This window comes from Eleginops maclovinus, chromosome 5, assembly GCF_036324505.1.
Source record: "Eleginops maclovinus isolate JMC-PN-2008 ecotype Puerto Natales chromosome 5, JC_Emac_rtc_rv5, whole genome shotgun sequence".
Lineage (NCBI taxonomy): Eukaryota > Metazoa > Chordata > Actinopteri > Perciformes > Eleginopidae > Eleginops > Eleginops maclovinus.
The window spans coordinates 22,236,370-22,250,808 of NC_086353.1; the positions used below are offsets into that span (position 1 = coordinate 22,236,370).

The 14,439-nt window shown below is 40.1% G+C and overlaps 1 protein-coding gene across 1 annotated transcript; it reads left to right on the top strand.

Annotated features, from left to right (window-relative positions):
* Window positions 1-625: 625 nt before the first annotated feature.
* bmerb1 (bMERB domain containing 1) lies at window positions 626-14,423 on the top strand. Its single transcript, XM_063884496.1, has 6 exons — window positions 626-911; window positions 4,702-4,822; window positions 8,321-8,394; window positions 10,938-11,052; window positions 12,588-12,670; window positions 12,754-14,423. The coding sequence occupies exons 1-6, from the start codon at window positions 824-826 to the stop codon at window positions 12,870-12,872; spliced, it is 600 nt and encodes a 199-aa protein (XP_063740566.1). The 5' UTR covers window positions 626-823; the 3' UTR covers window positions 12,873-14,423.
* The last annotated feature ends 16 nt before the right edge of the window (window positions 14,424-14,439 follow it).

Consider the following 14,439-nt stretch of genomic DNA (forward strand, 5'->3'; position numbering starts at 1 on the left):
TTGGTTGACTTTTGAACCTTTTATATTTTGAGAGTTTTTTCTTATGCACACATTTTTATTTGATATCTTGTATATCTCTGTGTTTATACAGAAATATTACATGTTCTTCCATATAACTCACACTTTGGATGGATCTGCTCGGTCTCGACACATACTTTGGAAACAGCCTCCCTGCTGCTGCAAGTTTTTCCTGCAGTCTGTGTTTCCACTCTGTTTGATCGCCCCCTGCTTATGAGACAAACATGACGCTTCAGGCATCCATTACTAAAGTTGTTTCTTAATATGTTACAGCCTGCTATATTCCACTTCTTGATTTTTGCCAACCGAACCACCTCATGTGGAAACATCTGGCACTTATCTTTTGGCAGTTATTTCAACATGCCAGATAACAAGCAGATGTACACTTTAGAGGCAAAATGCTTCAAGAGCGTACACCATTTTAGCTGTTTTTCCTGATTTTTATATAAATATATCAGAGATTTGCCATTCTACAAAACAATTTCTTGAACAGGCTGATAATAAAAACTCCAGTGCACTATCATTTTCTTTTTAACGTCATCTCGGTGTCAGTGGGTGTCTCCTTAGTCTTCACCTCCCTACTCGCACTGCGCATGCGCCCTGCATCCTCCTCTCCATCCACACGTCAAAGGGACTTGAAAGCTTGAATAAAGATGCTCAACGTCTCGGGTCGCTGGAGCCTTGTCACCGGGTGAAACTGAGTTATCTGTAGGGACGTGCGCACGCACAGAAGCAGTTTAGGCTTTTCTTAAGCTGAAAGTCTCGTGTATCCTGCTTTCAGCGCGAGGGCATTCCACCGACCGACATGGAACTGAAGAAATCTATTTCGGACACCGAGCGCGCGCTCAGGAGCTACGGCGCCGTGTCAGAAACAGCATGGACAACGGACAAAGGTGAGCGTCGTGCAATTAAAAAATATATGTTGATGTAGCACCCGGAAGTGAGAAATAGCAGCTCCGTTTTGCAGCATTGTGTTTCACGTTAGTGTTGAAAGGGTTAATAAGTGACTCACAAAGGTTTTGGATGTCTCAATATCGCCCAATCGGTGCTAAAGGGCCTATTACTTTACACATGCATGAGTAAAGTGATGTCTGTGAATGAATGTGGGAGAAGAATCACATCACAAAGACAGCAAGCGCGGCACGTTTTGAAACTTGAGTTTATTTCAGTCATTCTGATGCAGAAGCAAGAAGGGGGGGCTTAGGGTTCTGCTCCTCTGCTCTTATCAATAGGATACTGGATTTCACATTAAGAACATGGATGTATAAGTTGTGAGTCTGAAGAGAGAGTTGTTCTCCCAACTTGTTATTTTCAAACTCAGTTGGGGATAGGTGCACAAATAAGCATTATTGCATGATAAAACCAATTCCTGTTGGCACAACTTAACAGGACCACTGTCCACAGCTTTAAACATCATAATAATACTAAACAAAAAACTCGAACACAATGAAACTTTCTTGGTTTATTTGCATTTTATCTATTTGTATTCTCTTACAGGCTAGACAACATAGGATAACATTGGGCAGGTTCAAAGATTTAAGCAGTCCTTATCATGTATGCATCCTAACAACAATAACAACATCATAAGAGATGGAATAAGTGATTCAAAAATAACAATGATAACAACAACAATTATATTTCTTTATAAAACCAAAGTAAAATTAAGTTATACATATATTTATTTCAACCTTTTTCATTTTGGAGCTAATTAATTAATCTAATTAATTAAGCTAATTTATTAATTAATTAATTAGGTGTTTCTATTATTTATTTTTTCATCTATTTTGCCATTTTCAATTTGATTTGGCCTAATTTGGCTTTCAGAGCTGGAATCAGACAATCATTTTCCAAATTTGCCATAATGCTCAACAAACACAGTTTTGAAACACACACAGCTGTATCAGATGTTACGACTATTTTCTCCTATTATCAAATCCCAGGTGATGCCGGGGCCATGAGTGACGCATGTGTTGAAAAAAGCAACACAGTGATAACGTCTTTAAAGAGACATTCTGGTTGGTTCCTTGAAGTGACGATAATTCATCACAGGAGAGCGGGGTGTGAAGAAACTTGCAGATTAAGTCAGAGAAGGAGGGGGGGAAAAAAGCAGTGGATATATTTAGACATATATCTTTTCATATATCTTATCATTGCTTCTCTCTCTCTCTCTCTCTCTCTGAAATCAAGACAGGTTGATCTCCTCTCTTAAATAATGCCTGTTATTTTTCAAGTGGGGGTGTGGTCCTGCATTAGCAGCAGCAGCAGTGTATACAGGGTGACTGCAGGACGTGTCAGGGGCGTCTGCATTGGATGTCACACAGATGCTGACGTTTCCCTGCTGTCAAACCCCATGTGGCTGCTGCACTGTGCACAATGCAGGCTCTCTGGGCTGTTTAATTCTCAATTAATCCTGATATAGTATAGTGTTGATCCAGAAACAGGGCTTATTAATGAACAGGTGTCTGATTCACATCTGCAGCCAGTGTGCAAAGCAGGGGTTGTTTGTGTAACATGGGACATGGGAGATAACATGACACGTCCCTGGTGCAAAAAGCTGCTTTTAATTAAATATCGAAGATGTGCGTTCCTTGTTATGTCTTTTATGCTGAGTATGTGTGAGCAGGTTGCTCAGATGAGAGGAAGCTGTTAAGACATTATGGATCTGGCACTTTGCCACTAGTCCGGACTTAATGCAGTTCGGTCTCAGTGATGGCAAGCATGTGGCTGGAGTGAGACAAACAAGACACAGAGGGGACATACAGAAACACTTCAAACTTCAGCGTGCTGCATTTCCATGATATAAAGTTTGTTTTTTAGTGTCAGCGCCTTTTGTCAGCAGACACTTTGGATGATGATTCAACTTCAGCGAGGCACAAACAAACCAGAGCCCCCCTGTGCAGACTTCTGTCTGCGGCGGTGAGTCAGCTCTGTCCTCAGAGAGCATCCATGAAAAGCCCCACAGACGCAGACTGCAGTTTATGTAGCTGCAAGATCAGAAGCTGATCCCGTCCTCTAATGTTACAAGACACAGTGTGGATAAACGTCATGCATCACATCAAAAAGCTTGGACTCTTGGATATCGTACCGGCCAACATTTAGAAAATTAAACAAGAATAGAAGCATCAGTAAGGAAAGTAATTGCTACCTGCAGCGCTAATGTTTTTCAGGACAGACAGCAGTTATCAGTTCCAGTCTCACTGTAATGCATTCACATGAAATATTCATTTTCTGCACAGAAATGGAAGATAAAAGTCAAATATTGACAGCTGCTATACATAAATTACTTTGTTAAAAGAGGCACTCAAGAGATACAGTGTCACTTCTCCACAAACGGGGGATTGTAAGAGACAGGAATATAACGTTTTGGCTTCTATTATGTTTCACAACCGCAATAACCCTGGATCCTTCCCTACCCATAATGCAGCCGGGCTTAATTAGTGGCCCAATACCTTGTAGACAGAAGACTTTTTAAAACTGTGAAACATTGAAAGGGGGTTCCTTTTAATGAAACTGTTAATATTTGGGAGAAGAAAGCATATATTCCTAGTTCCAGATCCTTGATGGTATTTGGCAAGGTCTGTTGCAAGAGCATGTGAAGTGGTTAGTGCATTGATCAGTGCAATAAGTGTTTGGGAAGTGGCAGGGATGGAGAATGTCAGGTCAGTGGTCCAAGCAGGAGTTACCCAATCAGTGAGAAGCCACAGCTGGTCATTGATCCATCGTGGTATCCAGGGTCTTTAAAAACCTGCTGCTTTGGACAAACATCTCAAAGTGCCTTCATTACATGCTTTCAGGGATAGTTTCGGATTTATTTTGGTTTGTATGAGATATTTTTCAGTATGCTCCTCCATTTGGAGATCAGACAGGATGAAGGCAGCAGCTAAATATATTTTGGCATCCTAAAAAATCAATATCAATCAAAGTGTTTGCTCTATTTGGATTATTTTACCGCTTTACCTCAGAGAGAGACATTCATTTCCTGACCTGCTTTTATATCCATTTTGCCAAAGCCACCAGACAAAAACTGTTATTCGATGTTGTTGGTCTACTGCTGCATCAATCAATTGTTTGCGTTATTGTGTGACAGGTGAATCTGAACTAACACTTAATACACTAAATTTACACAATTACACAAACTGACCAATCAAGGCAGCGGTAGACCAACAACTCCTCTGTTTTTAAAAAGCAAAAGTACAGTTTTGCTTTGAGTCATCTTGTGAAATTAGATATATACTGTACGTCTGATTTGCACCAACAGTACCTCATACAAACCAATAAAAAAAAACCCAACTATCTCTTTTAAGGCTTTCCTTTTATGTCACACACACATTTTCTCCTCATCAGTGATTGCAGGCTTTTTTAATGGAAAGCAGTCTTTTGTGTTTGAGGCACTGCTGTGACTATAAAACGCAAACCGCCTCAATTACACACGCTGCTTTCTCTCTAAATATCATGTTGCTGGCAGATGAGTCACGGGATATGAGGTGAGAAATGAGTCTGCCAAGGAGCTGACACTGTGAGAAAGTTTTCAAAGGATTAATAAAAAGGTTCATTTGTCAAATAATATCAAAGAAAATTGAAGCTAGGATGTTCTACTCTCTCCTCTGCATCTATATCATCCTTTCTGTTCCTCCTTAGATTTTTTTTAACTCATCTTTGCCTTACCTCCCTCTTACCCCCTAGGTCATTCAGATGTGTCCATGGCGGAGAGCACCATGGCTCCAGAGGAGATCGAGGTGGAGATGGCTCGGATCCAGCGCCTGCGAGAGGTCCTGGTGCGCCGGGAGTCAGAGCTGCGCTTCATGTGAGTTGCTGAACTGTCAATTTCTGTGTGTTTTTCTCACCAAACGTAATAGAGTGTGACAAAGATAGAATCGATAACGTGTCTTAACAACTCCTCCTCGAGTGGATAATGAGGTTTTTACTTTTTTGCCGCTCTCATGATGCACGATTGAAGTCTGCTGTTTTAGAGACGATACAGAGGGAGGCCATTGATTATGCAGAGAGCTGGACATGCCAATAGCAGCTGAATGAGTCACCATGATGAACTCTTTGGCTACTCATCAGCCCCAAGGATTATGGATCGGTGTTTGAGATGACACTGTATTTCTTCCTCTCTATCCCTCACCCTATTTATCCTAGTGATGTGTGTCTGTGCTTTTTTTTTTAAGCATGGCAACATAAATATGAGGAATATAGTTGATATGTTGATGAGAAAAATATTGAGTGAAATACTGAGCAGAGAATTTCTAGTTCTGGCATTTTTTTTTATCTCTACAAGTACCAATTTTAATTAAAGCCAACTGAGCAAATAAACAAAATGAATTTCCAGAAAATACTGGAGACATCCTGTCATACCGTGCCTGTGCGTTGTTGCTTATTGTAAAACAGGCAGCAGAAAATCCTAAATCAATCAAATTCAAAATCAAATACAGTCCATCCATCTTCCATCTTCTCCCGCTCAAGTACAGTCCCACATCCTAAAATATTCAGTTTTCTTCTGTGTAAGACAAGTAATAGCAGGCAATGAATATTTGTCATTTTTGCTGTAAAATGACAAATATTATGACAAATATTAATTGACTATAACTAATTTATTTATTGTTAAATTATTACTTCTACTACTACTACTTGCAGGGTTTGACGACATGTCTTTATAAACAACCAGTTATTTTGCCACATCCTTAATATTTAAAATCCTTTAAAGATTTTTGTTTAAGTTTATGTACATTACAGACAATGTGGCAAATCTAACAGGAGGATGAGTCTGGTGTCAATAAATTAAAATAACCTTTTTTGAGATTTGGCATTTATACTTTTTTAAGTAATTAAAGATTCCTACAAAGCTTCTCTAAAGACTTTAGGATCGAAACACACTGAAAATACAGAAACGTTGACTTTAATTAAATGTTTGATGTCAACAGATTCCACAAAACTGTATTAGGTTAGTTGAAAGCAATAATATTAAGTTCAAACAACAAATATTATGTTCAACTTAATATGATTGCTTTTAACTAACCTAATATAGATATGAGCAATTAGTTGAAATAATAAACTTCATTAAAGTCAACATTCCTGTTTTTTCAGTGTATGTATTGATAGGAAATTACATTTTCACACTCTTATTTTATGTGATGAATCGAACCATTTCAGGTAACCTTAAGAGCTGTTTCACTGTGTAATTTTGTGTGATCTTTTTGTTTTGTTCAAATATTTAGCGATTGGTGTTATATTGTGAAGGAACAATGTATGGTTTTCTTTCAATACCTACTTTAAATGAACACGGAAAAGATTGCGTTACCATATAAAAGCGACTCTTCCACTGAAGATAAATAAGTGGTAGTTTGTGTTTACGTCTTGAAACTGTATAGCATGACTCATCGCTGTAACACATCGAACAGGACAGTGTGTTTTGTGGGTCGTTACACCCTCACATCAACGCTGTGATAGTTGAAGTGTCCAAGGAAGCTGATAAACATCAGAGAGCTCTAGAGTGCAAGGAGTAAATTTAAGCGCCCCCTTGAAAGGCTTCATTAGGCTGCCATGCTGCTTACTGCTTACGTCTCTGTTGTCAGGCTCAGGGTGACTCGAGACTTGCACAAACACACTCACACACACACACAGAGTAGCAGATGGAGTGTCAGAGTGCAGGAGCTGCAGGAATCCACAGATAGCACTGAGAGAGTGAGACCGAAGAACAGAGCAATAGGAGGAGAAAGAAACTGAAGGGAGGGGTCAAAAGGGGAGACAGAAAGAGGAGGGAGGTGTAAAAGCGGAGCAACAGGGAGGAGGAGGAGGAGGCTGAGGATGAGTCATCGGCCTGATCTATCACAGGCAAAATTAAATCTGTGGTAGCTGTCACGGCTCCGCAGAGAGAAGGGATTTAGGGAGGAAGAGGGGGAAACATGGAGCCTCCGGAGGGTGAGACATCAGGGCTGCAGGGGGCTCGGGAGCAGGGTTCATTGATTTATGTTGCATGTTCTTCATGCACTCACACTCCAAACATCCAGGCTGTGATGTCTTAATGACAGGGCCAAGAGTGGACTCCACAGCACAGCAGCAGGGATTAGCGCTGAAATGATTTCTACACTAATCAATTATTCAATCGACAGGACAGATGCTTAATTCAAGCGTCACTGATTTATTACGCAAACAGGCAAAACAGTCCCTCGCAGGCTTGTAGAATAGAAGATTTCAAGACTTTTCCTCTGGTTAAATCAATTGTTCATCCAAGGCTTTCATATCTCTATCTGTGTTTCAAAGTAATAGAGGTCATGTAGCTATTGCAAAGATCCAAAAGCTGTGACTGCATATGCACAGAAGCTACAGTATAGTTTGGGCACTGAAAATCCCACGCTCCTCCAACAATGCATCATAAATACGGTATACTGCATATATAAGAAATAAAGCAATAGAAATAGTGCAAGGAATGTTGCAAAATACCAATGTGCAAGTAAATGCAGGAACGTTTATACATGCAAAATAGAATAAAATAAGCTAAAAACAGAATGTTAAAGCTTGCCTGCAAACAGATGAATGCTATAAAGTTAGGAAAGCACTTCACAGGTATTCAGCGATCATTTTTGATTAGTTTCAAGTTGGGGTGTTTTGGACATTTCCTTTTAAAATAAGCTGAATACTTGTTAAAGAAGCTGTTTAAAAAAATTGAAATTTCGTATAAATTACCCAAATCTAGAATTTAGTTTGAAAAAAAGGGATTTTACTGTCACGTTATGTCATCCCATCTGTTCCTCTGTCCACATCCGTTTTATTCTAAAGGTGTAGAACAGGGCTCCTCAAATCAATAATAGGGTTGCAATCAAGGTCACCATCCGTCTGAAACCAGAGCCAAGTCAAGAAGAAGAAGAAGAAGAAGAAGAAGAAGAAGAAGAAGAAGAAGAAGAAGAAGAAGAAGAAGAAGAAGAAGAAGAAGAAGAAGAAGAAGAAGAAGAAGAAGAAGAAGAAGAAGAAGAAGAAGAAGAAATGTTAGGGGCAGTGGACTGCCATATGTATGGCGCAGGGAGTGTAGGGAATGGTGCCTTGCTCAGGGGCACCTCGGTAGCACATGTTAAATTAACATGGCCTCTGTATAATATACGTAGATAGCCTCATATTCATGTGTTAGAAAATACATTTTTTGGCTTTCAATATTGACAGAATTGTTCACATCGAGACACATCGTGCCTAGATCCTTCCTGCAGCCGAGTCTGCTTTGCTTCCAGGGTCCAGGAGGCAGCTATAATAATATCATCCAAAATGTGATGTAAGCCAGAGATTCACTGTTTTCTCTCTCTCTTCCTAGGATGGATGACATTCAGCTCTGCAAAGACATCATGAGTTTAAAGCAGGAGCTGAGACAGATTGTCACGGCACCAGGTAAACTTCAAACACACACACACACGCACGCACGCACACACACACACACACACACACACACACACACACATATATATATATATATATATTTCCTGCAGCAGCATATCAAAAAATAAACCTCTCAGAATCAATTTTCTGTGTGGAAACTCTCCACACTCCCTGTTTGGACTAGAAAATACAGTTTTTAGCAGAAAGTGATTCTGTTTGCAGCTAGCCAGCATCCCATAACCCCAGCAGACGTCATGGTTGATTTATAGGGAGAGTCGTGGCACTGAACTACTCAGGATTGATTGTGAGTCTCAGGGACGAGCTGGAAATATGAGGCAGAGATTATCATACTCATGCATCATCACTGTGACGGTAATATGAGCTGAGGGAGGCTTTCCAGGCAAGGTGTCCGCAATGAATACTCATAAACACCTTCTTCCTGGATAGTTCTGTGGTGTGTTTGTGGCGCTGAATACATTATCAAATATTTGTTCAACTCCATATGAGTCCCAGCGTTGTCTGTACCTGTAATGCTGCGAGAATGTGACGCCAGATGAGTGTGTGAGCAGGAGGGGATGGTGTTGTGTTCAAAGACACACACAGTAAGAAGAAGGGTGTCCATCATCTTTTTCAGTAAAGGAATCAGTGACCTGTCAATCACAGGGGGTTTTCGAAAGCACTCTTAATAAAGCCGCAGAAAAAATGAAGAGACCACTCCACATTTTTCTTAAATCTCTACATATATGGCGGACATTCCAGTGTCTGTTGAAATCCAACACACAGAAATGTTGTCAGTTGTTTATAGAATACATTTTTTCTTAATAATAATTTAACTCAAAGACATATCTATAAATAATAAAACAAGAGAAGATGATAATGCTGAAGTGGTCTATTAATTTTTTCAGAGTGAGGACAAAATAACAGAAACACCACAAAAAGTGAAAAACTCCAAATCCTGTGAAGCTTATGTATGAAAATGTGTATGGAATAGAAAGTCCCTCTGGAAGGAACTTGGGTATTTTAGCTTTTGCAGACCATTTACATGCACAAAAACCTATACAACATACACAGGAAAGGAAAAAGCGTAAACAGGACCACGTTAAAATGTTTATGAATCCTCTCAGTGCAAGCCCACCTGCCTCTAATTCCAAAAATAATTGAAACTATCAAAACTTTATTCATCTTCAAAGTATCCTGAGGACTTTTACCAAGGGTGGAGCTAACCAGTTTTAAAGTAACCCTGAATGTGAATATTAGTCGTTACAGGGCAACTTTAAGTCTGCTGACACTAGCTAGCATTAGCCTACGTTAGCCAAGTAATGCTGTAGAAGACAAAAGTACTGAATTGAGCAAGGTGCATTTCATTGCTTTGTATCTGCATTTGTATGTGTATAAATATGTACAATATGGCTTAAACTAAGGAACTTTCAACCTGATAACTTCAGCAGTAAAAAAAGTAAAAATGAATTACATTTTCTCCAAAATGCCAGGAACAGTTTATCTTTTATTAAGCATCACTGGAATCTGCCCAGAAACTTTCCACTATGCGCTGTTTGTGATTGGAGAAAAAAACTTCCACAAACAATTCCCCCCCAAAAATTCTGTAGGACCTCAGTGTCTCAATGGTGGCTGCCCCTTTAATTAGATTGTAAAATAATGTAATGTGTTCCTATTAATGTGTCCGCCCTCTGTGCATTCTGGATTACCGGTCACACAAAAACTGTCCCTTGTTGACATTCCCATGAGCCACTGGGGCCTCATGTATGCTGTTGCTGAGGGTAGCGGCAGCCCATTACTGCACTCCGACACAATGAGAGTCACGTGAGCCTCTCCTTTCCTCTGACATTGGGATTTATCCGCTGTAGCCCCCGCGCCCCTCAGATTGTTCTGCCCCCAGGGGGAAAAACACACCGAGCTGCACTGCTCCACTTTGTTTCATGACGGGAGAAAGAGCTGATGTTAGCAGTCGTTTTTCAAACCCCATCCTCGCCTATAGATACGGGCAGCAGTGTCAGAACACCTACCTCTGCAACTGGCTGTGTGTGTGTGTGTGTGTGTGTGTGTGTGTGTGTGTGTGTGTGTGTGTGTGTGTGTGTGTGTGTGTGTGTGTGTGTGTGTGTGTGTGTGTGTGTGTGTGTGTGTGTGTGTGTGTGTGTGTGTGTGTGTGTGTGTGTGTGTGTTCAGTGCTTTGGAGTGTGAAGGTTGGAAAAGTGAGACAAGGCAAAGTGGAAGCTGTGTTCATGTGGAAGATCTCTGACTGTGAAGGCAAACATCATTCCCAAAACAACACCTCTTTTTAGCATTTCCATAATAAAGTGAATGCCTTTATTGTGATCAATTATTAACAAAAGGAGAGTTAAGGGTCTGTTCGTGATGTGACTCAGCTGACTTTGCGGTAAGGCCTGCTGGTTAAAGTCAGTTGTGAGAAACAAAATGTACCTCTGTTCATATTGAATGTGAGGATATTACGGTTTAGTTCAGTCTGCTTGTCCCTTCAGTCATCCATAATTATTGTTTTGTGTTTGTGTGACCTCAACCTTCCCTTCCCTCCTCAGAGAAAGAGAAAAACAAGAAGCAGAGGCAGCGGGAAGAAGAGTTGATCCTGAAGATCCATAAACTGGTGCAGAAGAGGGATTTCCTGGTGGATGACGCAGAGGTGGAGAGATTAAGGTACATCAGTCCTACACACACACACACACACACACACACACACACACACACACACACACACACACACACACACACACACACACACACACACACACACACACACACACACACACACACACACACACACACACACACACACACACAGGCAGGTGAATGTGTGTTTACTGACTGTCAGGTTGAACTGCTTACACTGTGTCTTCACTTGATAAACATAGGAAGGTTTAGAAACAGCGGGAAGGAGACTCATTAGAGGGAATGTGAGCATGACTGAAGGCAGTGCGGGGTCAGTTCATCATCACAGTACTGCCTGGTGTGTGTGTGTGTGTGTGTGTGTGTGTGTGTGTGTGTGTGTGTGTGTGTGTGTGTGCGCGCGCGTGCGTGCGTGCGTGCATGCGTGTGTGTGGGTGGAAGGGATGCTGACTGATGAACATGGCTGTGTATTGTCATCCCCCACAGAGTGTGACACGTAGATAACCGTTGTGATATTAAACCATGTTACATTTCTGTGCAACTGCAAAGGTTAATTTTTTAAGAGGGTAATCAGATGTGCTTCTGTTTTGGGTTACTTTAATCGTTTAATCATCGGTATTCTCCATGATGCACCGCAGTAAAGAGCGTGACGTTGTGTTATGTTGTTAAAATCAAAGCAGCATGAAGCTCTAGCTTGTGCTTCTCTACTGTCGTCATTACACTGAAGTGACACAAAAGACAGTATATTTGTATCTAGAAAAGTCATTACAATCATTGGGATGTATTGCCTGGCAACCATGGATATACAGTATGCAACACAAATAAAGAATATTGCTATTGAGAAATGTATGACAGCTAGCAGTGGTTAAAATAATTGTTTTCAATTGTTTTTTAACTGTTTGTTCAAAATATTTTTCTAAGTTTTCGAACCAATTCATAATTTGGGTTAAAAAAAAATCTGTATATTGTTTTGGAGATTTGTAGATGTGTTTAACACAGTTAAAATATGTGTACTTTGCAAACAAAAGAACAAAAAGGTTGAACCAAAAGACCAAAGAGGATTCAAAAATAAACTAAAACACACACCCACACCTGAACGAGCTGTGTGTGAATAGTATTGTAATAGTCGTAATGCTGTTGTATGGGAACAACATAAATATAATAATATAACAAAAGTTGAATTAATCCATACAAAAATTGCATATACTTTTTGCATCTTGTGTTGTGATAAAAAAATAAAAAAGGGCCAGTGGAGTTATCTTACTTCTGGCAAACAAAAGCCCAGGTTTTACTTACAACCCCAACAATGGCTCGGCTGTATTCAGTTGTCCCGGTAAGTAATGACACTCAGCCAGCTAGCACAATACCAGGACTCTGAAACCTAAACAGCTGAATAGACCTCAGCAATCTCCATTTTATTACCTCACACACAAAATGTCTTCTGAGGAAAAAGGCCCATAAGAGGTACAAGCTACGTAAAGAGGTTCAGTGACTAACAGTAAAAGCAGCCTGTTCTGATGCATTGTATTCAAACAGCTGATCATCTGACTGTATGTAAAACACAGGGAGCAAGAAGAGGACAAGGAGATGGCAGAGTACCTCAGACTGAAGCTGATGCCTCTGGAGAAGAAACTCAAAGCCACACAAAGTGAGTTTACGCAAACATACACACAGAGTAGGAGTGTTGTTCACTTTTGATCCGATTTATTTTCCCTATTTCTTTATGGCAAGATGCTGCAAAGCCGAAGAGACAAATCCCAGAGCCGCCTCCCAACAAGCCGTCCATCACCAAGTCAGGAGTGGCTGTCATCAAGGACTGCTGTGGAGCCACGCAGTGTGCCATCATGTAACATGTGACCTTTATGACCCTGCATCAGACACACTCACATCCCATCACACGCCATACATCACTTCCTGTGACTCAGAGAACCTCGGCTCACTGCTTTTTTTCCTCAAAACTGTTCAGGAATCAGGTTTGTAATTGGGTTAGTGAAGGGAATTGTAAATAAAAAACTGATCAAGATACATCTTTAATTAGACCCATCATGAAGCGATCCTTTAAGTGGACGATATGGTCTGTGATCATGTGGTCGATTGACAGTGCAGCCATCTACAGAACTACAAGCACAAAGTCCAAACAGGGAAATATAAACGCTGGGGTTCTCTGTCGGACATCTGTAATCTAATCGTCCTGTCATGATTGAGAACGGATATTTATTCCTCCATCACAGCCGTTTATCAACCAGAGAACCTCTTAATCTTACGAAACCCACAAATCTGCTTTTGTACTGGAGCTAGGCAATCATTTGGACTCCATGCATTGGCTCAGTTTAATCCTCTCTTTGATTCTGTAGTATCAGATGTGCTTGAATTAAAGCTCTCACAGTCAAAAGGTCTTTGGTAGTCATTGAAAATCAAAATCAAAAACAGAAAATACTTACGGAGAATGTTCTTCAGTAACACCATTGAAATGATACAACATTTGTATTCCCCCCCTACAAAAAACAGTTCTTACTGGCAGGAAATCTGAAAATAGCCAGTTATTGTAGTGTTGTACCCACTGGTTTTTACAAGTATTATTACTCTGGTTAACCCTATAGCATATGGAGAGCCAAATAAGAATTAAGAATTACGATCCACTGTTTAAGTTTGATTTCAATGCAAGTTATTACTGTCATGTCTAATGTCTATGCATTTTTATTGGCTCTCATCTGCCATTTGGAAGAAAACAAATGCTTTTTAGAACATGAAATGGCACTGCAATTCAGCCTCTTGTGGCCCAAAAGAGTATTGCAACAACAACTGCTTACATATTTCTCTTGATTCTGATAAAACTATTTCCAACTTTGTTCAAAGAGGGGGAAAAAAACGTCCCCTGCTGTTTACCTTACTCATAAACACTGAAGAAATAACAATGTAAGACCGAGCAGGATCACCATGATCTTTACTTTTCTCCGAGATTGTGTAACTATATACGACATCAGTTATAACACTTTCTTTCAACATGGTGGGATATTTTATTGATTTTTTTTTAAATGGTCCACTACGCTCGCTCATCCTCGAGTCACTACATCAATATTGACTGGTAGTATGACATGATTCATAGTCATCATCAGTATTGCTGACAAACTCTTTGCATCCTACGAATTTAGTCTCGCGTTTTTATGATAAACACCAGGAATTTAATGCAACTCTTGTAAATGCCTACAATAGACGGTGTATGTTTGAGTGTATTTAGGACTTTAGTGTCTCCTGTCAAGCAAAGTTTGCCCTTTGTCACCTTACCTTCTGATAACTTAGCATTCTGTAGTAGTAGTGAATTTATGAAGGTCCTAATGTTGAATATTGAACAAATATGCAGAAGAATAAGCTGAAACTACCTGTACATACATGTTTAAATAAAGAGCATCTTTCAGG